Genomic DNA, 24348 nt, shown 5'->3' on the forward strand with positions numbered 1-24348 from the left:
AAAGTTCAGGTCTTAACCCCAAAACAGCCCTTTTAATCCGTGACAAAACGTGAGGACCAGCCAAAATCCGAAGTCCTCACAAGTAATTTGGTTCTGATTTGTCCTCACAGATATACATGCTTTGATCTCCAGTCATCAGCCTAAACAAAGCATTATCCATAATCTTAACCATAACCAGTTCATGCCTAACCCTAACTTTAACTTAACCACAATTCAAATCTTACCCCTAAACTTAACCCGTTCCTCAGAAATTCTGCCTCATCAGGACCAGATTTTGGTCTCCATGAGGACTACTGGTCCTGACAAGGTCAGTGTTAATGCCAGAAAATGTCCACACTCAGAAAAACTTGTTTTTATATCGTAGTGAGGACATAATAATGCATTATGCATTCCCTAGCTCTTTACCCTTACCTTAACCGTCACAACTAAGTGCCTAACCCTAACCCTAAACAAACAGGTCTTAATCATCAAAAAAACTGTTAAAGTTTTGTGGAAATGTCCTCACAAAGATGGGTGTGCTTGACAAATGGTCCACACAACCTACTAAGGACATGTACACACACACACAAAGGCTTTAACTGTGACCTCACAGGCCAGTGTACATGTGTGTCTAATTCAAACTACATGCTTCACCAGATGTGTATGGCAACACACACACAAACACACTGGATTTGACCCCAAATTTGACTGGGATTTTCTTCTACGACTCAATGTGATTATGACATTTTGAGATGCTCCACGGGTTTGGACTGGTCACAGGCAAACCGGCATTAACAGAAATATGATGTTATTATGTCTACTTTGTAGACATATATTTTGTCCACTTTAATCTCTCTTGTTTTATTCCCATATTTTCCATTTCACTCCGTCAGACTCCAGCCTGTTCATCCCTGAGCTTTTCTTTCTTTTTAAATCAAATCAAATCCATCAGCTTCAACAGTGCAACACAATCCCCTCCTCTCTCCTCTTCTACAATGACACTTTGTTATTTTTCTCTCCCTCTATCCATTATATGTCTTACATTTCTGTTGTGTCAGATTTCTGCCTCATCATCCTCATCATACAGTCATTTTACTCAGCTGTTTTCTACAACACCTGTTTCTTCTCCTCTTCCGTTCTGTTCCGTCGCCTGTCCATCTATCCTCCTCCTCCTGCTCCCCCCTCACTTACCCTTCACCACAGGCCTCCCACTCCTCCACTCAAACACCAAGGAATTAGACTAATAGCTTGTCTGGCAGACGGTATGAATGAAGGGATGTAGAGCGTGGAGGGAAAGACACAGTGAAAGGAAAGCTCGTATTTGTTCGACCACCCACTGATTCCCGTTCCTGCACCTTCTCAGCTCATCTGACACAAAAGACGGCGTCTGAAGTGGAAAGTAAAATCACCCGACAGTCCAATTATTTTACTTTGAGACATAATCCAACCACAAATCTAAGCACGGTTATAATTATATTGACATGGATTGGAGCAGATTTTTCCGAGATTGTAGCTTCTTCATTTGCACACGGCGCAGCTTTTGCTGCTCTGGATCAGAGGTTCCCAACCGGGGGTGCCCAACCCCGGTAGGGGGTCACATAGCTCCACAGAATTTAAGATTTTGTTGCCTCAGCTTTTACTCTTTGTGAGAGAAAACTAAAGTGAAATGTCTCGGCCTGAAGTACTGGGTCTAATATTGCAGGTCTTGAGTTTATGTTAAAAGAAAGGCTCAAGGCTGTGTTGTTTAATTGGTTTTTGTTTTTTATGTTGTGTCTATATGTATATGTTATATTTTTCTGTGGACATACTGTATTATAATGTCTTATAATTTCATGCTTTAGTTTATTTTTTTAATGAATTTGATAAATGGAAGATTCTTCTCAATCCCTGAGGTCTTACACGACCAGTGCACTTCACAGTGTATGACAGCCATTAAACCAAAGGCTATGATGTAAGTTAGTAAAGATTATTAAATGTAGTAGCAATTCGTAGCTACCCTGCAAAAAAAGGTTGGTTGCAAGATCATCATCAATGTGTCTTTGAGCCTCTATCTCTTTTTTTTTAGTCCATAGTCTTTTTTTGAATCCTCCAAAGTTGCCATGTTGACACTTTGCAAACAGAAGAAATGTTTTTAGTTAGTTAGTTCTCATGTACACACAGACATTTCTGAACCTGTAGCTACACATTTGGAGAACTCACTAGTACAATATTGAGCTTGGACAACCTCTCTGATTTTGATAATCAGAGAGATTACAAAGTGAATGAAATCAAAAAAAAGAAAGAACACATTTGTACCTACTTAACTCAATGGTACAGTACATATGCACCAATTCCTTTAAAAATGTAAACAAGAACATTTTCTTCAGTAAAAAACACTGCTTATTTTACAGTTACCCCAGGAATTATGTTTTTCTTCATGTAAGTGAACGGTCAATAAGTGATTATTGTGTGGTTCATGTTTGTGTCCTGCTGTACCAGAGTATTGTGAAGGTACTTGTATGTCTTTTGTGGTACTACATTGTACTTGAACTGGTACAAGTAAACAAGGTACAAACATGTCTTTTAAAAAGCATTTGTACCCTTTTAGGAAGTAGGAACGCGTCAGTACTTCTACTTTTGAGTGTGTACTGAACATACGGCAGAGATTAATATTGAGACATCAAGCTCTTAGTCGCTCTATTCCCTGTGAAGACGAGCGCTTGGATACACAACTCAAAGTTGGGTCATGCCCAGGCCACAATAATCCAGAACAGGTTTGGGTGGAAACATTTGGATTAGTGCACATGTGTTCTTAATGTCTATCTGCTGGAAGTGATTTGGTTTTATTTATTGTATTTTCTTTTGTTGGATTTTCTTATGTTCTGTCAAACTGGCAGATTTTGTAGGTTATGTTACACCAGCCTGGAAAGTACCAAACCTTCATTAAGTGCAGCAAAACTGAACTGTCTGCACTCCCATGACTCACGTCACGTCGTTATATGTTTTTTTTTTTACTAAATAACACTACTGAACAACAGTCATTACGTGTAGAAAGTGACTGCAGGTGCAGGGATAAAGATATATCAGGGGATAAAAGAATCTGACCCCTCGTTGACCTTTGGAGTCTTGGAGAAGTACTTTTGCAGTCCTACAAAAAACACACAGAATATTTCACTGAGCACTTATGAAACACACATACACGAGGACTAAGTGTGTTGGCTAATCCTCCATGTGTATGTTCATTAACTGGTGGAATCCAATAGAAAGTTTAATCCACAGTCTGTGATTGTTGTATATATTCTGCAGTCACAGTCTAATCCAAGCATTTCAACACGTGTGTATTTCGTACATCTCTGCGTTCTAATCCTCCACAAGCCACAAAATAAAGTCTATAAGAAACATTTTTTACATGTTATCAAAAATGAAAAAATATAGTGATAGTTACAATTCTAAACTTATTAAACTTAATGTAAGGACACTAGAGTTTAACCTAACCTCCCATTAAAGATGGATTATCTGTTAATCAGCAGCCATTTTACTGAGAGTATGATCAGAAATGTTGCGATGGAAGAAAACGTCCATGTCCTGATGCAGAGCAGCTGCTGATCCTAACATACACATAGAGATACAACATGCACAGAAAATCGGGAGGAAGCAGGAAAGGAGGGCGAAAGGAGGAAGGAAGCAGAGCAGGAAACGTATACACTTAACAGGAAAAGACGTGTGGCATCCTGTGAGGCTACAAATCTGTTGGGGCAGCAGCTGAGTTTGTCCTCATCTCTCTTCCATTTCCCCCTCTCCTCTGCTCCTGCTGTTGTCACTGACCAAGTGTAACGGCTCATACTGCCATCGTGTGGTGTTTTGTGGACACTACACATCCTGACAGTTCACCCTGTCCTGCTCTTATCATGTCTTCATGTTTTCATCTCTTGTGTTTCTTTCACCGTCCACAGATTCTGTTCGACCAGGCTCAGCGGTCCATTAAGCAGCAGCTTTACACCTTCATTAAAGAGTGAGTACTTTTCATAATATTCACTGATGTAATCTTCGGTGTTGTAACTTAACAAAGTACAAATACGTTGTTACTGTACTTTAAGTAGAAAATGTACATATATGTACTTTACTTTGTTATTTGTATTTCTAGCAACTACATTTCCTCTAACTATCTTTGTTACTCGTTACTACCAAATAAAATCAGAAGAAGAAGAGTTGGTATTATGGTCTGTATTTATATAGCGCTTTTCTAGTCTTGCTGAGCTGCTTTACACTACAGTTTACATCCATGCAAATGCTGCAACATGGTGTTAAGTGTCTTGCTCAAGGACACATTTTGATTGACAGACCACTCGCAGCAGAAGTGACACACAGGGTGCTGGTGCAGGTGATGAAAGTCATAAAAAGTTTGGAATTTTAAAATGCTATTTTCCAGGCCTTGAAAAGTCTGGAATTTTGTGTGAAAGTCTTGAAAAAGTCTGGAAAAAACTTTAGCTCATTGTAGAAATTTTAGAGTCTACGTAATATACAAAGAATGCAAATAAAGCTACAAAGTAAACATCTGACTTTTTCAAAAGTGTTTGTGATATAAAATGATAAGATAAAGAGAAGTTGTGTTAAGGATGGGAAGAAAGATGTGAGGGAAAAGATTGTGAATTCTATATCCATCCATCCATCCATTTATGTATTCATTCATTCATGCTTTCATAGTTCTGACCGTGCTTTTGGTGAAACATGTTTGTGTGCACTTTTCATGTTTGGTTTTTTTCAGTAAAAGATAATTCAGTGTGAATTCTCCATTCTTTCATTCATTCATTCATTCATTCATGCTTTTGACATGACGTCAATCAGCCAGTAAAACTGTGGCTCATACAACAAGCCACAGTACAATTTATATTTAAAGAGGGAGAGAGACTTTGACAACCTGATACAGTGCTTCATTGAGTCATAAGAAAGATTTCAAAGAGGATTTAAATGCATGGCAAAGTCTAAAATCCAATGGGAATATTGAGAAAAACAGCTATTTTGACATTATTTGGTCACATGTACAAAACAACCTTCCTGCTCTCCTGCTCGTCATAGACACATTTAATGTGTTTGGATTGTAAATGACCTCCTTGTCCATGTTTCTCGTTGTCCTTTAGGGATGTGCGTAAATTCAAGGACACTAAAAAGCAGTTTGACCGCGTCCGTGAGGACATGGAGCTGGCCCAGGTGAAGAACGCTCAGGCGCCCAGGAACAAAGTCCACGAGGCAGAGGAGGCCACGCAGGCCCTCATCCTCAGCCGTAAAGCCTTCAGGCACCTGGCGCTGGACTATGTACTACAGGTGAAACACACGCACACACACACACACACACACACACACACACACACACACACACACACAGTTGTATTACTATCCAATAGATGGAACTTAATCAAAGGCTGCAAAGGCAAGAGCGCTAACCACTGCACCAACCATGTGGCCCAAACTTAATCCAAAAACAATGCAATCCTTGATACTAATCTGAAATATCTCTTTTAATCTGCAATCTGTTTTTCTTTGCAGATTAATGTTCTACAGGCGAGAAAGAAGTTTGAAATCCTGGATGCTGTGAGTAACAGATTTGTACCTGCATATATATTCATAAAATCCTTATAAGGTTTTAAAAAATCTTGTTTTTCCTATCATATTGTATTGTTTTATTACGATTTGTACTAACTGCTGGCTCTTAATGCACTTGCCTGGTTGTATTTTCTGCTGTGTTGTCTTTTCTGCTGCTCTTTTGTCCCGTGTGGGACGAACTTGAATAACTGACTTGAATTGAATTGACACACATTAGCCACTTTATTAGGTACTCAGGACACATTATAACATAACATGCTTCTGTATATGTCGATTTTATGAGTTACTGTTTCCTTTCTGTCATTTTGAACCAGTGTGGCTGTTCTCCTTTGACCTCTTGCATCAACTAGGGCTGCATCAATTATTTGATTTTTAATTGAATATTAAATTAATCACCAACTCTTTTGATCATCGATCGGTTTGAGTGTTTTTGTCAATTGCTAAAACAAGCTTACTGATTTTTCAGCTTCTTAAATGTGAATATCTGGTTTCTTTGCTCAATATAACAAAGACATCATCAAATCATTTTGGTTTGTGGACAAAACAAAACATTTAAGAATGTCATAAACAACTACTTGATTAATCGAGAAAGTAATTGACAGATTAATTGAGTATGAAAATAATCGTTAGTTGCAGCATTAGCATTAATGAGGTATTTTTGATAGCAGCTCACTGCAGTGGGCGTATTCTTTTCAGATCAGAGATGGTTGTAGATGTAGATCAGCAGTTCCTGCCGATCTGCTGGAAATACTCCAACAACTGTGTCACATTCAAAGTTAATTAAATCACCTTACTTTCTCATTCCGATGTTCGGTTTGACCTTCAGCAGTTCGTCTTGTCCGTATCTACGTGACTAAATGCATCGAGTTGCTGCCATGTGATCGGCAGATTAGATATTAGCATGAACAAGCAGCTGGAACGGTTGTACCTAATAAAGTGTATGTCCTCTATTATATTAAATACTGTGTATTGGAGTCATGTTGTGACCACTCGTGACTTTGTGTCCCTTGTGTCTGCTGCAGATGTTGTCCTTCATGAGAGCCCAGTACACTCTGTTCCAGCAGGGCTTCAACATCTTGGATGAGATTGACCCCTACATGAAGAAACTAGCAGCACAGGTAAAAACAAAGGGTCCTTGAAATCCTTGAAAGTTTGTCAATAGGGGAAAAGAAATTCATGAAAGTAGTTAAGTTGATATTGTCTTCCTTGTTTGTTACGACGCCACCTACTGTTTCATGCCCTGCATTGCTCGATATACATAGACTAGACCTACACAGATCAAACATTGTAATTACTAGCGGTGTTGTGGACAGTGTCTCTCCACTGTTGACGTGAGATTCCGTGCAGAACAATGAGCGAGTAATGTTAGGCAAGAGAGAGCAAATGACAATGTGATGCCTGGGAAATGAAAATTCCAAGATCTCTGTCTCACCAAAGAAAATGACATGTTTGACCAAGATCCCAAGGACAATCACTTGTCCAGATGCAGAGCGTGCTGCAAATCAATAAAAGTGGACGCCATGGACAAGTTCCAAGTTGTCCTCCCATCTTAAACTGTGTCAGCACATTTGGGCCTTTAATTTTAGGGAATTTAATTTGATGTCAACCAAGGTGTGAGAACCCTGATACAAAACCCAAACTAGCTTTCTCTGTAGTTTTACAACTTAATAGAATTTCTTTTCTCAAATGATCAAATGTTAATATTTTTTTTGGTTAAGTTTAGAACTGTTACTTTTTGTTGTAATTTTGCAACCACTAAAATGTTCCTGCCTTCTACTCATATTCTTCTGCTTTTTCCTGTTAAACTGTCCAAATAGGAATATATTTTTATGTGTTCTCTCCTGTCCTCCTCTCCGTGCAGCTGGATCAGCTGGTCATCGACTCGGCCATGGAGAAGCGAGATTTGGAGCATAAACACGCGATCATCCAGCAGAGAGTGAGACATCAACACAGCACTTTTATCTTCCTACACACATTAACCTCTTATTCCCGACAGAATTACATTCTGCTGCCAACATGAAAGATTATATATATCCACTTGGCCCTGAAATGAGCAATCTTTTTTAAATTGCAGATTGTTTTATGCTGTAGTTTTTCACTTTAAAACAAGCAGTGAGTTTAGGAAATGTGTTTATTCAGATTCATGTAAAAAAACAAAACACTTCTAACATAATATATGTGTCAAGTTTTGGGTGAAATGAGCAAACATGGAGCCATTTAGTGGAAATGCCACTATATAAGACCACTGCTAACCCTGGTCTTGTCTCTGCCCATGTTTTCTTTAGGATTATAATCCTTAGACAACATCAGGCAGACAACATCAGACAACAATTATTTTCACAACTGATTAATCTGTCGATTATTTTCTCGATTAAGCATTTGGTTCATAAAATCCCAAAGAAAATGTTGATAGCTGGAAATGATGATGTTCTCAAACGTCTTGATTCAGTTTTGATGATTTCTTTGTTATACGGAGCAAAGAAACCAGAAAATTGTTCACATTTAAGAAAAAAAATTGTTTTCATTATTAAGAAGAACACTATCAAAATAGTTTATCGATTAATTGAGTCATTGTTTCAGCCATAGACCATAATATTTAAATGCACCAGTCTTCCATTTGTTAAACAAAGCTGCACTGTGAAGATTGGTCATTTGATCAGTCAGTTTTTGAAACCGCAAATTCACAGACATCACGTGCGACCAGGCTCCTATTGGCCGATCCCACAGTGTCCACTCATATGTGCTATGTTTTTTATTTATTGAAGAAGAGATTAGAACTAGGGATTGAGACCAGGAAAAAGACTAATTTTCTCATACACTTCCGTATAAACCGAGTCATATTTGCCACCAGTGGTGTCGCACCCTGGTGGCTATAACTCCCACTTCCTGAAGACCACATCCAATTTTTTTTTAAAACAGTTTGTCATCTTAATCAAAAATGCCAGTGTCTTCAGTGTCTTTATAAAATATAAAGCCTCCAGGAAACACTTGTACAGGTGGAAAGGTGGCTGACGGGCCATTAGGTTTGTTTGGCCGAGTGCCTTCACTTGGCAACTGAATCGATCAGACGGAGGAGCCAAAGAAACCTCCACGTTTGGCATCTCTTTCGGTAACAGCTGGATGATTTATGTGCATCTGTGCAGGAGGCATTGAAAGAATGACCAGAAATACACAGTATGAGCCAAACTTTCTTTGTGGGAACAGCTTTCCCACTTTAAAATTTACGTTTCAGTTATTTTGCAAACTTATTTCAGTGCTTTGTTAAATAATATTGATAAGATCTAAAAGAGTAGATGCCACGGAACGTTTTTTGTGTGTAAAATGAGACGTTTGATGAAAAACTAAGATAAGTTTTTGTTGTGAGATGCATTTTTTAGATTCAGAGAAAGATCCTTTGTCTCCATTCTGCGGAATTGCCTTGTCAGGCAACAAGACAGAGCGGGAGATTAGGATTAAATTTCAGGCCTGCATGGAACACCTTGCCTCAAGAAGTATCAGGATAATTATCACATGATGTGTATTTTCTGCACGCATTTAATTGTTCATTGCACTTAAAGCACTATATCTGTACATGTAAAATAACCAAAAAAAAAAGTTTTAAAATGAATAACTGAATAATAATTGGAAAGAATATATACATGTACACATACATTCACAAAAACACTATATACATACACAAGTTAAAAAAGGATAAAAGCATTTTATCATATCTATTTCTTATGTATGTACAAGTAATTTGTATTTTTTATTAATAACATTGTTAATGTATGTTTAAAAAAAAGAAAGAAAAAAAGTTATTTAATTCATGTTAAGTTTAACGTTCTTTCTCTTCTTCTTCTCCTCTCTCTGCTGTTCCACTGTCTGTGACCACATTATTTCACCACCAGACTCTGATGCAGGTGAGTTTATTTATTCATTTTATATATACTGTATATATCTTTACATGTCTCCATGCTTAGTTAATAGATTTTCAGATTTCTTTCCTCTTCATACAGATAACTTTCTTACGTATATTCACATATACATCTGCTGTGTTCTCTTATGTTTACATCAAACTCCAGGTTTACCCCGCACTTAAAGTGGTACCTCATAAAATGTGCACCAACAGATGTCTCTCTCTCTGTGTGTTTCAATGGCCGTCACATGCTTCAGCGGCAGGAATCTATTGTTGGGGTGGAGACACTGTGTGTGTGTGTGTGCGTGTGCGTGTCTGGAGATGAGATGGAGTTAGAGATAGGATGAGGATAGTGCATCTGTGAGAAACACTGCACATCACATGTACCAATTGTGTGTGCAATCTCTGCTTCTTGTGAACTTCTTCCTTGTGTAAATTCCGGGGCATGGGGGCAATCTCGTGGGAATCACTGTCCCTGTCTGGACAAGGTCTGGACCTTGTCTCTGGAGCTTTGTTCAATTCAATTTTATTTGTATAGTGCCAAATCACATTATACATTATCTCAAGGCACTGTACATAGTAAGACAAAAACCTTTACAATATTATAGAGAGAAGAGAAACCCAACAGTTCACACAATGAGCAAACACTAGGCATCAGTGGAGAGAAACAGTGTGTGTACCTGCTAAATCAGTTTCCACAGTCATATTATGGGCACTTGTCTTCCTTATGCGGACAAAAAGTCATGTCCCCATAAATTGAATTACTACATTTTAAGGTGAAGACGTGTTTTAAAGTTAGTCTGAGGTCAGGGTTAAGTTAAGGTTAGGGTCAGGGTCAGGATTAAGCCAGTAGTAGTTATGGTTAAGTTTAGAGTAAGTCTTCAGGAAATGAATGTAAGTTAATGCAATGTCCTCTGAAGTGATGGAAACCAGTGTGTGTGTGTGTGTGTGTGTGTGGATACTTGTGGGCGCTGCATTCTTCCACCGTCGTGGCTGATTTAAGGTGGGAAGAGCGGGGCCTCCGCGCTGGTGTTTGGGGAGCAATAATGTCAGCTTGATTAGACAGGAAGAACAGTGATGAGAGCCGCAGACAGATGGAAAGCTGACTGCTCCAAAAAGTGAGGGTGACAAAAAACACAACAACAGCAACCCCGGTTTTGAGAGGAGCTGCGGGGGTCACGGGGTCAGAGGGAGAGCCCTAAATCGTGGGTGTGGGTCGGGACGACGATGAGGAAGCGAAGGAATAGGAAGAAGAAGAAGAAGGGACAGCAAATGTTTGATCTCCGGCAGCCGTGGCAAGGTCAGCGGGTCACTCTCTGTGACAGCTGTATGATAATGAGCGCCAGGTCCGCGCGGCCCAGCAGTCCACTGGTGGCGTGGAGTGGAGTGAAGGCACGACACGAGCTGTGGGACGCACACGTGTGTCTTTGCTTCAAGGGAATAACGTATATGATGATATAGAGTTAAAAATAGCTCACTTGTTTATTTATTTAAGTTATTAAAGTTGTTAGTGTTGTTAGTGGAAAATGCTGTTGGATGGCAGTGTGGTGAGGATGAGGATATTTGGCAGACTGGACCAAACACTGGTGAGAAATATCACTTATATAATTGTTATACGTCAGTTCATTTTCCTTGTTTACTGTGTTCATTATTTTATTTTCACATTTTTAATTTAATGAATATTTATCACAATCGGAATTATCTTTATTGTTGCTTAGGTGTAATAAAACTTATATGGCTTCTGCATGGTAAAGTCTCCTCACTAGGGCAACAATTTAATTTAAGTTAATCGATTACTAAATTAATGGTCAACTGTTTTGATTATCGATTATTCGGTTTGAAAGCATTTTTTTTAAATAATAAAATCAAGCTTTATGATTTTTCAGCTTCTTAAATGTCAATATTTCCTGGTTTCTTTGCGCCATGTAACAAATAAATCATTAAAAGTAAAAGGTTTTGGTTTGTGGACAAAAACAAGACATTTTTTTTTGTCCATAAACCAAAAATAGTTCAGTTTTAATGATTTCTTTGTTATACGGAGCAAAGAAACCGGACAATATTCCCATTTAAGAAGCTGAAAAAACAGAAAGCTTGTTTTAATTCATGTCAATTTAACGTTCTCTGAAGTCATTAAAAGCGCTGTGGTGTTGACAGTCATTTAAATCAGTGTTATTCATGTCCCAGGGCAGGCAGCATCAGCTCTGTGTACCACAGGTGTCAGCTGACACGTGGACACACAAACCTTTGCAGGTTAACTGTGGAGAACAGATGCTTGTTTTGGAGTCGATGTTAGAGATAGACAGTCGAGATGTGAAGTCAAATAATACACACGTCACATGACCTGGCGCACAATCTGTCGACTGAGCGAAAACCTCTGCTTGTGATATCAGTGTTGTTTCAGATGCAAAAAAGTGGTGTTGAGCCATCCCTGTAGTCATGGAAACATTGCTCTCATGTTGCTTTTCCCCCCCCAATATATTATGGCTTTTAAAATTCAGTAGCACAGTGACACTTTGCTTCTGTTCTGGGGCCAGGACACAATCCTGTGAGTAAGGGCTTTTGTCCATTTTCCAGAATAACTTTCAATATCTGGCAGTTATCTGCAATTTATTGACTGCATGTGAAAACTTTAAAATACTAGTGTAGTCTAGTTGTACATCAGATTTTGCGTGCTAAATATGAAATATGAACAGTATAAAACACATTTAAATAGCAAATAAGTCTTTGTTTCAATGTGCAAAAACAGGCCAAAAAATGGAAATGATTGGATGTACAGGCCACATGTTGACTTTGATGTGCAACGTCTCAGCTTTCAGAAACCGTTGGAATTTCGCGTCACGTAGTCACGATAATGCAAAGTACGCTTGTGTAAATGTGTTGTCCACGATACGCTCGGTGTTAAAGGGTTAATTGTACGTTTTCTGTTTTTACTGATTCTTATTTTATTGGTTTTCCTTACTGTTTTGTTGTGTATTTTATTCCTGCTGTTTCTAGTCTTGTGGAATTTTCTATTACTCCTCTTTTAAACCAGTCAGGAGCAATGTGGGGTTAAGTGTCTTGCCCAAGGACACATTGATTGATTGATTGATTGACTGATTGATTGATCGACTCTAACAGGCTCACTTGTGACTCCCCGATAGTTATTTCACACAGTTGAAAGTGAGTTCATCCCCCACACTTACACACTTGTGTGTTCTCCTCACAGGACTTTTCCTATGATGACCCCAAGCTGGAATTTAATGTGGATGCTCCCAATGGTGTGGTCATGGAGGGCTACCTCTTCAAGAGGGCGAGCAATGCTTTCAAGACCTGGAACAGGTAAAAGAAAGCATAACATCATCTAATAATTCAAGCCAGGAGGATAACCAGTAGATACACACAGTATTTATTGTCAGTGTTATTGGTAGGAAAATTTGAAGACGAGGAAACAGTGGGTTTTTATTTGCCAAAATTAAAAAATGTACACTTATTTCTTAGATCCCAAAATGAATTTAAATGAAATTAAAAATGAGAAATCAGTCAGTAACAATTTATTAGACCACCACTCAAAGCCACAACTGCCCTAAATTAACAGAATTAGTAACAATGACAATTATTTTTTATGTTTCTGTAATGGTTAATACACAAGTACTGTTTGTAGAAGCTGTTAAACCAAAATTACATTTTTAATACTAGAATATGTATATATCCATGAATTTTCAAATGTGCTGTTTTCCAAACAAACAGACAAAAATATTTCTGACTTCTCAGAGAAGAAGTCGGCTCAAATTTAGGCATTAAAAGGTGAATTAAATCTATTTGCTATCTATTCTAATAACTGTGTTGTACTGTACATAAATGTGCATTAAATACCACTGCAGTGAACACAGTAACAGAGCAGAGTTCATGATATAAACATTTGTTTTTCATTAATTGAACTAAATTCATACCTTCTTCCCTTTAGACAAAATAGCCAACTGGTTTACCAGAAGAAACTCAAGGTACAGTTTGAATTTTATAAGTTTTGATTTTGTTTTGTGTTTGACCGTGTGTTTATGATCAATTTGCATTTTGGTGAAGAACAGTGACATGCATTTTCAATATCAGATGCTTACATTCACAAGAGGCCAAAATAGTGCATTATTTAAATTTCTCTCAGGCCTCCGTAGTTCCTGATGCTCTTTAAAAAGGGAGCAGTGAGGGAAGGCGTCGTTCATTTCTTACAGTCTGTAGTCTCACCGTTGGATGCCACTAATTCTTACAAACTGGACGTTGAAGGAGAGGTGGTTTAGTCTGTTAACTTTAACAGTTGTGACCGTCTTCTCTGTCAATGACAGGACTCTTTGACCGTGGTGGTGGAAGACCTGAGGCTGTGCTCAGTCAAACCCTGTGAAGATAATGAGAGGAGGTTCTGCTTTGAGGTGGTTTCTCCCACCAAGTAAGTGTGTGTGTGTGTGTGCTCAACTACATTTATTACTTTAACCCATTGTGCTCATGGAGCACCCATGGTAAATTGCCGTGGGAATAATATGCAACTCCTTATATGGACATCCTGGGTGAGTGTGTTTATGGGTCGCATATTCAGGCTTTTACAAATGTGTTTTTTTTATTTAAAAAGAAAAAAACAATAATTGTGCAGAAGTCACAAAATTGACAGTTTTTCTTTTCTTTTGTTCATAAAAACGAGCCCAGTGAACTTTGAAATGTGACATATTTACAAATTTCACTAATTCAATCCTATTTAATGAAATAGGATTATGAGGCCATAAGATAACATGCAATATAGTGTCTTATATCCTTTTTTTCAGCACAACCTCGACAATCTGATTCACTTGGCTCGTTTCTGTGAACAAATATAAAATAAAAACTGTCTGTTTTGTGACTTCTGTTTTGTGTTTTGTGACTCAACAACACATGAGAAGACGAAAAAACACACTTTGTAAAGGCTGAATATGTAACCTATAAACACACACCCCCAGGATGTCCATATAAGGAGTTGTGTTGTGTGTGTGTAGAATAAAGAAAAACTTAGTAATGGACATAGTAATATATAGTAATGGCCAAAAAAGCCGCGTTAATGTTCTGGGTGAAACATCATCACACATGTTCTGTCTCACTCTGAAGGAGCTGTATGCTGCAGGCGGAGTCTGAGAAGCTGCGGCAGGCTTGGATCCAGGCCGTGCAGGCAAGCATCGCCTCAGCTTACAAAGACATCACTGACAACTATTACATAGAGGTATGAACACACACACACGCACTCACGCGTTTTATGTTTCATTACCATTTGTTCTGTCTCTGAATTTGCCTCTCCTGTTGTCCCTGCAGCGTCTGGACCGCACCGCGTCGCCCTCCACCAGCAGCATCGACTCCGCCAGCGAGCCCAGAGACAGAGGGGAGAGAGGGGATAAAGGAGTGAGGGGAGGAGGAGGAGAAAGCCTCCTTCAGAGGGTGCAGAGCCTGCCGGGCAACGAGCTGTGCTGCGACTGCAGCCAGACCTCTCCATGCTGGGCCTCCATCAACCTGGGAGTGCTGCTCTGCATCGAGTGCTCGGGCATCCACAGGTACGTGCACCAACAATAACAAACCGCCACATTACTCTCTGTATGGCTGCGGTCACATCACCAACCAGGTTATTATAGTTAACAAAAACTAACATTTTCTGAAATAAATGTATGTTATGTTTATGTGTTGGCTATTTGGCACACTAACTGCATCCAACCTCAGCATTTTGAAATTCAGGTTACTTTCTTGTAGACTGTTATATTTGTTTCAGGGATGGTTGTTCATCTGTCCTAATACATTTTTAAAATGACATCTTTTGCTCGGTTTTATGACACAATACTTATTATGACCTTTTTGCATCTTGCCCCGGGCAAATACTCTATATATATAATAAAAAACTAAACTAAAAATAAGCATTTGCAAAAACATTGATTACCAACCACAGTCTTGAAATCGGATTCAAATCCAGTTGATTGCAGATCTGAAGTATCTTGGATGTGAACATGCCTACCCTCTTAAAAGGTGAATTAAAGGAAAACTATAGGAAATTAAACTGGATTTACGTTGGTGCTTCAGTAATGAGTCGTTGCTGTAGAGATTTTCAGTCTCCACAGTGAAGAGAAACTGAAAAGTCTGACTCTGTCAATGTGAAAATGTGCTGAAATCGTGACATAAACTTCTTTCCTCCTCTGTCCTCCTTGTTTCTTTCAGGAGTTTAGGCGTTCATTGCTCTAAAGTGCGTTCACTGACGTTAGACTCATGGGAGCCAGAGTTACTGAAGGTGTGTGTCTTCAAAACATGTGCAAACTGTTTCTCCTTTTATTTCCAATTGCAGTTTGATGATATTTTTTGTGCTTTGCTGAAACAAATTTTAAAACTATATATGTATATATATGTTCCCTTTCTGCATCTGCCTCTTCCCACATTTAGCTGATGTGTGAATTGGGGAACACTGTGATTAACCAGATCTATGAGGGAGGCTGTGAGGAACAAGGAGCAAAAAAACCTGGACCCTCCAGTTCAAGGTCAGTTTTCTTCTCTGTGATTAATATTAGGATAGGAAACAAAACTAGCCGTGGTTCCAATTCCATTGTTAATACTTTTGCCTATAGAGTAAACTCCACTCTGAAGCGAGGATGTATAATTTCTGCATTAAAATATGTAGAATCGACAAGACTAATATTCTACTATACTTTATTGAGTATATACTTTATTTCAGTACATTAACACACACATTTCTAAAAAATAGAAATCCATCTTTATGTTTTAACTATTTAAGTATTAACAATCTGATGATGATATTTAAAGATTATAAATAAAAATACAAGGAAAAACTTGTTGCTGTTACAGATAAATGTTGCCTTCACATAAATTAAGGAACTGCAGTGTTCACCTGCTTTGGTCCTCACTAAAGTATGTAAGCAGTGAAGCATGCATAGAATGAGGTCAAAGTTCTTTTTTTGCTGAATTTTATATGATTTGAAACCTAATTTTTAAACACTTAAACGCAGTTTCTTCAGATTTTCTTGATTTTTTACTTGATTAATCTAATTAATTAATTATGAAAATAATCATTACTTAGGATGTAAAGCGATCAGTCTCTCGTTCATCTCCTTTCAGGCAGGAGAAGGAAGCCTGGATCAAGTCCAAATATGTGGAGAAGCGCTTCCTGAAGAAAATGAGCGGCAGCGAGGCATTAGTGGAGGGTGAGAGGAAGTCCCGCCCCTGGACGGTGAAGAAGTGCCAGCGACACAGCAGTTCTGTCCGCGCCCCCAACAAGGCCCGCAGGAAGTACCACCGCTACGAGCCAGGCAGCGCCTCACCTGCAAACCTCTCAGCAGGTGAGTGAGATATAGTTTTTATGTCCTCTGTCAGTGCGTTTACATCTGAAAAACAGCAAATGATTGCATTAGTCTGACTAAAACTGGACTTTTTTAATATAGATCTGTACGTATTAGTCCAGTGGGTTCTCAAACCTTTTAAACCAAGTACCACCTAAACGTCTATGCTAAACGTCTACTTTCACCAAGGCGGCATGTGTGGCACTGTGTGCTCTTGTCGATTCTAGTCTAGTCAGCCTTTTACAGCTGATTCAGCATGTTGAGGCAAAACCTGGGAGTGCTGGATCTGTTTGACAATGCTGGCGGTGTTCACAGACAAGCAGAGTCTTTTTCTTGACATCTGCAATTTTAAATGCTACATTCTCTCCTGACTGTGGAGTCATGTGAGTTTAAGAGCAGATGGTTCAGAAGTGTCTGGGGGACGAGTAAATGGTGAATATGTCACACAGATATTACAGTTGTGGAGAAAGAGAGACTGAAATCCTGTGGTTCTCTGCTCTTTTGGCAGCAGCTGCTGCAGCAAAGTTTCGCCGGGACTCCCTGTTCTGTCCAGATGAGCTGGACTCACTGTTTTCCTACTTTGACACTGGCTCTGGTCCTCGCAGTAAGTCCAGAACACAGTCAGTGCACACATCTACACACACACACACACCCTGCAATAACACTGTAGACTCAGTAACTGGTGTCCTATTGCAAATACATGTTTTCTGTTCATTTTGTTGTCCTACGACGATGCTGTGTGACACGTGCAGTAATTTGCTGTAATATAATATCGTGACTAACGTGTCCGTGGCTCGGCGATACTTGGCCCCGCAGGTCTCAGCAGTGACAGCGGCCTTGGAGGAAGCACTGACGGCAGCACTGACATCCTGGTTTTTGGCTCTGTGGTGGACAGTGTCACAGAAGAAGGTAAGTGTGAGTTTAACGGAGAATATGTGTCGTGAGTGTAGAAAATCAAGGTTAAATACAGGAAAACACAGGTTAAGTCTTGCAATAACCAAACTGGTTGCTGTTTTATTGCTTTGTTACCTGCTGTGTTATCTGCATTTCAACTAAAAGCTTAGCTGTCCCACTAAAAAGGTTATGTCAAAGATGAAAAATGTCCCTTTAAAACAACAGATAATACAACTTAAAGGTCCAATGTGTAACATTTTCGTCCTTACCTCCCTGTAGAGGAGGAGTCGGAGGAGTCCTCCAGCGGTGAGGTGGAGATCGAACAGGAAACGTCTTCAGACCCAGAGGATCCCAGAGAGCTGCATCCCGGGGCGCTTCTCTACCGATCCTCACGTTTGCACAACCTGCCTCTCATGGCCGAGGCGGTCGCCCACGGCGCTGATGTCCACGCCGCAAGTGAAGAGGAGGAGGGAAAAACGCCGCTCATACAGGCCGTGATCGGGGTGAGACACTGTGTTTGTCCAGCCTGCCAATGTATTCAAGCTTTCAATCATTTTCAGAGGAGTTCACACGATGTTAACTCTCTCAACATGTTGATGTTATTCCCTTATACCTTTATTTAATAATGCCAAAAACTATGGACAAAATTATGGGTTTTAATGAATTTATTTTGTATTTAACCAATATTTAACTAGGTAAAATACATTGAGAGCAAATTAACTAAAATAACTAAAAGGATGTCTGTTTGTGGAACAGGGTTCTCTCATTGCTTGCGAGTTCCTGCTACAGAATGGTGCTGACGTGAATCAGAGGGACATGAGAGGCAGAGGACCGCTGCACCACGCCACCTTCCTGGGACACACAGGGTAAGAAGAAGCTCAGGATAAATACTCTTCACTAGTGTCTTAATACACGAATGGCACTTTTGCAAATAATTGATTAAGGGTAAAAAAAAATCACATGAATTTTACCAGAGTAGGTCGTTTTGGATTTGACCTAACAATGTGAAACTAAAACGTGCGTTTGTATCATGCCTGACTACGCAAAACACAGTCAGGGTTGAGTGGAATTACCTTCACTGATATGTGACAAAGATTACTCGACTGTTCACGTTTCACTGGCTGCGGAACATTCTTTTATAAGACAGAAGCTTCCTTTGGCAAATACTATAATAAATAGATACGGCAATAGATCTGTCGGTTTTGTCCACAAACCAAAAGGTTTTTCTTTGTCAAATGAAGCATTTAACGTTCAAGAAGATGAAAAAAATCAGAAAATTTGATTTAATTATTCAAAAACTCTAAGACAGAATAAACAATTCTCGAAATATTTGACAATTCATCTAGTCATCGATTAATAACAGATGGATTGATTAGCTGCAGCCCCATATGGCAAGAATACAAAGGCTTAGTCTCGGATCTGACTGACATGTATTCAAACCCTGTCACCACTAAAAGAAGATAAAAATCAGAGCAATAAATGTCTTCGTGGTTTTGTTGACATGGAAACACGACGGCCTCTATAAACATAACATCCACAGTCTCTGTCTTTTAAACAACTGATGTATGATTCTGTCGATTTTACAGTCAGGTGTGTCTGTTCCTGAAGAGAGGAGCGTCACAGACAGAGGTGGATGAGCAGGGTCGCGACCCACTAAGCATTGCTGTGAAAGCTGCCAATGCGGACATCGTCACACTGTAAATCATCTTTTTTTTGTATTGATGGTGATGTATATAGAATACATACAACAGTGGCCACAACAATTCAAAACTGTTACTGCAATCCAAAGTGAAAACTCTCCCTCCTTGTTTCTCCTCAACAGATTGCGTCTAGCGCGGATGAACGAGGAGATGCGAGAGGCCGAGCCTCCGTTGGGTCAACCAGGTCAATACCACAGCAGCAGCCCCACTGAGCAGCAGTATAGGAAGTGCATCCAAGAATTCATCTGCCTCACGATAGATGAATGCTAGTCACTTCTGTATCCAGGAGCATAGCTTGTGCCCTATACATACAGTATATATACAGTATATACATACTATGGTATATATTCCTCTTGACTGGAAACGGAAAGTGACCCTGTAGACAAAGTTGCCCCTAGACACTGATCTCAGTTACTCGTGTAGATCAAGGCTTATGGGGAACTTCTTCAGGGCGTCTGCTAAGAGCGGAGCGTACCACTTGCTCATTATGAGGGTGTGTGGTGTCATAGGGAGACCCCTGATGGACCTTTTTAACTTGACTGATGATACAGTCACCACCTTCATTTCTCTGCATCATTACCATGTCTCTGCTTGCCATGACTCAGCACCTGCCATGCTATGATAGCTCCATCTCACACACACACACATGGTGGGTTGTTTTAAGGTCCAGTGTGTAACATTCAGGAGGCAATATTGTATAATATTCGAAAATAATCTAACAAACAGTAGTTTGGTTTTCTTAGCCTTAGAATAATTTTTGTCATGTGTACTTTAGCCAAGGGCCTAGCTTTGCGGAGGCCGCCATAATTCCACAGCAGCAAAAATGGACCAACTAGCAAGAGCGTGTTTTGCATTTTGAAGCTGAAGTCTAGTACACAAACAAAGGAGAATGGCATCTTTTCTGGTATGTGAAAGCCACCTTTCCAACTTTCAAGCAGTGTTGCCAACTTAGCGACTCTGTATTTCTATATGTCTATATATTGCGAGCATTCGGACGCCTCTAGCGACTCTTTTTCAATAAAGCGAATAGCGATAAATAGCGATTCTCTACATTTTGCATCTTTACCAGAAATGAAGACAAGACAAAATCACCATGTCTGGTGTTCCCAGTTCGCAGGCTTGCTTTGTACGGAAGTGAATGCAGATTAAACACATTCCTACTGGTCACAAACATGTTAAAACCTGGGTTTAAACATTTTTTTAGTGTATAATTTTTACACACTGGACCTTTACAGAGTTATCAAACGTGGTATAACCTCTTGTGCGAGAATGTGGGGTTATCTAACACCTCTGACCTCTGAACAACTGTACTAACCCCCATCACTTCATATCTATCCAAACCTTCTGTGACATCCAGCATAACCAGCTCTTCTCAATCAGAGATGTAAATATAGATATTTAGAAGTTACATGGGTAATCTTTTAAATGTGTTATGCTGTGGCATGAGGTGAAAAAAAAAATGGCATGTGTGCCACTGCTTATGGAAAAACGTGGGTCGAGTAGTTTCCTGTGTATGCAGAGGAATCAGGAGGGGAATTCAGTGTGAAACTGTGACAGAAATACTGAAGGGCTTATGGGGAAGAGACCCTCACCTGCTCTCGTAGATAGTTTGTGACATGGTAAGTGAGTGAGTCAGTGAGCAAGTGAGTAAACAGGAGAGTAAAGGAGTGCATGTGTCACTGAAAGAGTAAAAAAAATATATATCATAATATGATACACTATGTAAAGGAAAAAAGAAACTGTGCACTTTTCCCATTCTTAGTATTATATAATTTTATTTTTTATTGAGCTAGCTTTTTTTTTTAGATTGTTCTTGTCCACTTGTGTTATTGTATATCTTTATCTATATGTCTATTTTATTTCGTTTATATTTATGTTTATCTCCCCAGAGGACCAGTGCAATGCATTTCTTGGGTGCAGTTTTCATCTGCATTTCTGTTAATGATTGTCATTTTAATCTAAGTGTTCAAATTACACCTTGTAATAGCACTTCCATGAAAGACTGTGCTTTCATTTCCACTTTAGAATGGACTTAGATTTAAATGTGTACAACTTTGGCATTCAGACAAACCACTGATAGAGATTTTACTGCCTTTGCTATGGAAATTGTAGTTGCGGGGTATCATTATTTAAATGACTCACAGTTAGTTATTGGTTTCTTTTGAGGATGGAGTTGTTAAGGTGATGTGCAGACACAATCGTGGCAGTGTTGCAGTGCAGTAAAGGAGTGAATCAAAACAGATAGCCCATAAACGGTTGACTTCTTCCCTGACAATTGCAGAAAATTTCTTGGGAAATAACCCCTCCCTCGGTTTTGTTGTAAATACTCATCCATTTGACAGAACCTGTGGAGAGACATTACTTTTGAACAGTCTACTTGCCTGTGGGGTAAAAGGACATGTACATTTCTGTATTCCCACACTGGTTAAAGGTGATATATGTTAAATATGTACAGCAGTGACCTTTAGTTTTCAAAACGGTTACTGCACATTAATTGTAAACATTGCGGGCTACGGTTGTCAGACTTTCCTTAACATGAATTGCACATATACCTGGCGTCACACACATAACTGTCCCACCTTCTGTTTTATGTTCAAAATCTTTTAGCCAATTTGATTAATGTTTTACGTGTCGGCGACAGACAGAGATAGCAGAGAATTATCACATGATTGGAGACAAGGCAACAATAATAGTCTTCAAAAAGATTATGTTCCTTTAATACCCACCTGAGTGAGAGTTATGCCATGTTTCCATCATAGTACGGCTCGGTTTGGTACGGTTTGGAATGGTAAAGCCCTGGGTCAGTGCCCTTACTTGGTAGGCGGAGTGTATTCTGTGCCTGACGGCCATGTCAGCAACATACATAATTTTAACGCATCTCCATTGCAGATCCTCATTTTGTCTCTTTGGTCAAGTCATTTTTGAGAGGAGTAGTGAGGCTTTTTAGGTTTGGTAACATTGGACATTTATGACCCTGCAGCTGCAGTTGGCTGTGTCAAAGGGCGACTCATTGTGTTATTAGGCTGTTATTTACGGCCCACAAACGAAAATTTAAATTGTTAATCTTTTGATTTAACATGTCCCCTTGCCTTGCCTGAAGCAACATCATGGTCCTTTTATGACTTAATATTATACATTCCTTACATATATCACCTTTAACGCTGACCATATTCTCTGCATGCCACTCCAGAATTTTTTTCGGAAGTTCGACATCTTTTACATTAATAAGCATGATGAAACAATTTTCTCTGGTTTGACCACGGCGTACAGTGCAGTCCAGTGGAATAAGCATGCATCGCCATGACACCTCTGTGCCATCCTTCTTACCACAAACAAAATCTGTGGCGGCTTCCTCATTCCTGTCATATTGGTTTTGTTTTTTTACTCGCGAAAACTTACAGTTGTTTCTGCCGTGGGTTTTATTTTCCTCTGCCAAAGATTTTTTTAAAGGGAAAGTGTCTGACATTGTTGTATGATAACACAGTTTTTTCTTTCTTTATGAAACTGTTCCGAGTAGATACAGCATAGTCTTACACCATGCTTTGTGAAGTGACACAGTGATGAAAACACTTTTGATGTACTCGCGTGTTCAAAAGAGGTCACAGAGTTGTGACTCACCACCTGACAGATTTTGATGTGGCAGGTGAGATTCTGCATTAGTTCAATGTGCTGCAAGTAGAACCAGTCTATCAGGTGATGTGAAGCTACTGTGACCAAACTGCTCTAGCAGATGTATTCAATGTTGTGTCCATTGTCTGTGTGTGTTTTGACATAGGAGTGGTTAAAGGTGCTGCTCAAAACAAACATGCTGTAAATAGTACACTTATGTATTTCAACTCAAAGCCAACTGCCTGCCGCTCAGCATTCAATCACGGATCCTGACTGTCTGATCTATTTCATGTTTGTCTTTTTACTTATAACAAAAAAACAACAACTATCAGACAGACCTGTAACGTCTTCTGTTCAATAACATTTCAATATCTTTGGAATACTTTCTTTCTCGTGTTTAGAAGCACTGAAGGGGAAACAAAGTAAAAATACATACAATAAAACTGAAAAATTCTGGATGAACTAACCCGGCTTCCTGCTTGTTGCTCTCATTTCTGTTTCCTGTTTCATCTCTGATCTGTAACATTCTCTCAACATTAAAGCAATACATTTGAAATGGTTCTATTTTTAAAAAGTTGGACTTTTTTTTTTAGATGTCTATCCATTAAAGTATTGCTGGATGTTGGGAGAATACTGTTTTTCACAATATAATCTGGTGTTTCTAACTTTTGACTTATTCTCTGCAATGAAATGGTGAATTAAATCAATGTTTCCCACACTTTCTATATGGGGACCCACTTTTTAAAGATGCTACATCATAAATCTTGATAAGAGCAAATTTGACCATAATTTTTCAGCCATTTCTGTAACAATATCATTCTGAATTGGTAAACAAATGAGACGTTTGGTAAATGAATTACAGCTTCATTTTATGCATGTCTTTTAAAACATATACACATAAAGCTTAACTAACATTCCGTAAATTTGTTTGGGGACACAAGGGTCCTGACCCATTCTTTGGGAATCACAGTATATATGAATGAGGTGTGCACAAGAACACTTTTAATTTAAAGATCTTTAAATATCTCATGGGTATTAAATATCGTTCCCAGCCTGTAGCAACAACATTGTGCCTTGAATAATTCAGTGTTCCCGGTGTGTTAAACATTTATATGTGATCTTATTAGCATTCATACACCATCCCTGATAAAAAAAACTCTTCTCACATTCCAGATATGCCTAATTCCTCACCTTACACTAAATGCAGCCAACACATGTCCACTTGTGCAAATAAACATTTTGATGACGTATCATTGCTTCTGTTACCACAGGGGTTGCCCCAGGCAGCAGGAGAATTAAAGCCAAGGATGTTCGGGATAGAGTGAGTGAAGCCTCCTGGGCCGTCTTAACTAGAGGGATTAGTGTGATA

The 24348-nt window shown here is 39.1% G+C and overlaps 1 protein-coding gene across 1 annotated transcript in view; it reads left to right on the plus strand.

The window, feature by feature from the left end:
* Positions 1-23697, plus strand: part of acap3b (ArfGAP with coiled-coil, ankyrin repeat and PH domains 3b) — a 63769-nt gene extending 40072 nt beyond the window's left edge. The window contains exons 5-24 of the mRNA XM_044023523.1: positions 3912-3970; positions 5097-5280; positions 5503-5547; positions 6582-6677; positions 7421-7495; positions 9447-9458; positions 12660-12772; positions 13398-13434; positions 13771-13871; positions 14558-14669; positions 14759-14994; positions 15647-15716; positions 15866-15960; positions 16556-16776; positions 17285-17380; positions 17584-17685; positions 17950-18173; positions 18427-18536; positions 19257-19367; positions 19493-23697. Of these exons, the coding sequence (XP_043879458.1) occupies positions 3912-3970; positions 5097-5280; positions 5503-5547; positions 6582-6677; positions 7421-7495; positions 9447-9458; positions 12660-12772; positions 13398-13434; positions 13771-13871; positions 14558-14669; positions 14759-14994; positions 15647-15716; positions 15866-15960; positions 16556-16776; positions 17285-17380; positions 17584-17685; positions 17950-18173; positions 18427-18536; positions 19257-19367; positions 19493-19640 (2247 nt within the window). The 3' untranslated portion in view covers positions 19641-23697. The remainder of the gene's footprint in view (positions 1-3911; positions 3971-5096; positions 5281-5502; positions 5548-6581; positions 6678-7420; positions 7496-9446; positions 9459-12659; positions 12773-13397; positions 13435-13770; positions 13872-14557; positions 14670-14758; positions 14995-15646; positions 15717-15865; positions 15961-16555; positions 16777-17284; positions 17381-17583; positions 17686-17949; positions 18174-18426; positions 18537-19256; positions 19368-19492) is intronic.
* Positions 23698-24348: the final 651 nt, after the last annotated feature.

The sequence above is a fragment of the Solea senegalensis genome, linkage group LG4 (genome assembly GCF_019176455.1).
Source record: "Solea senegalensis isolate Sse05_10M linkage group LG4, IFAPA_SoseM_1, whole genome shotgun sequence".
NCBI classification, from domain to species: Eukaryota; Metazoa; Chordata; class Actinopteri; order Pleuronectiformes; family Soleidae; genus Solea; species Solea senegalensis.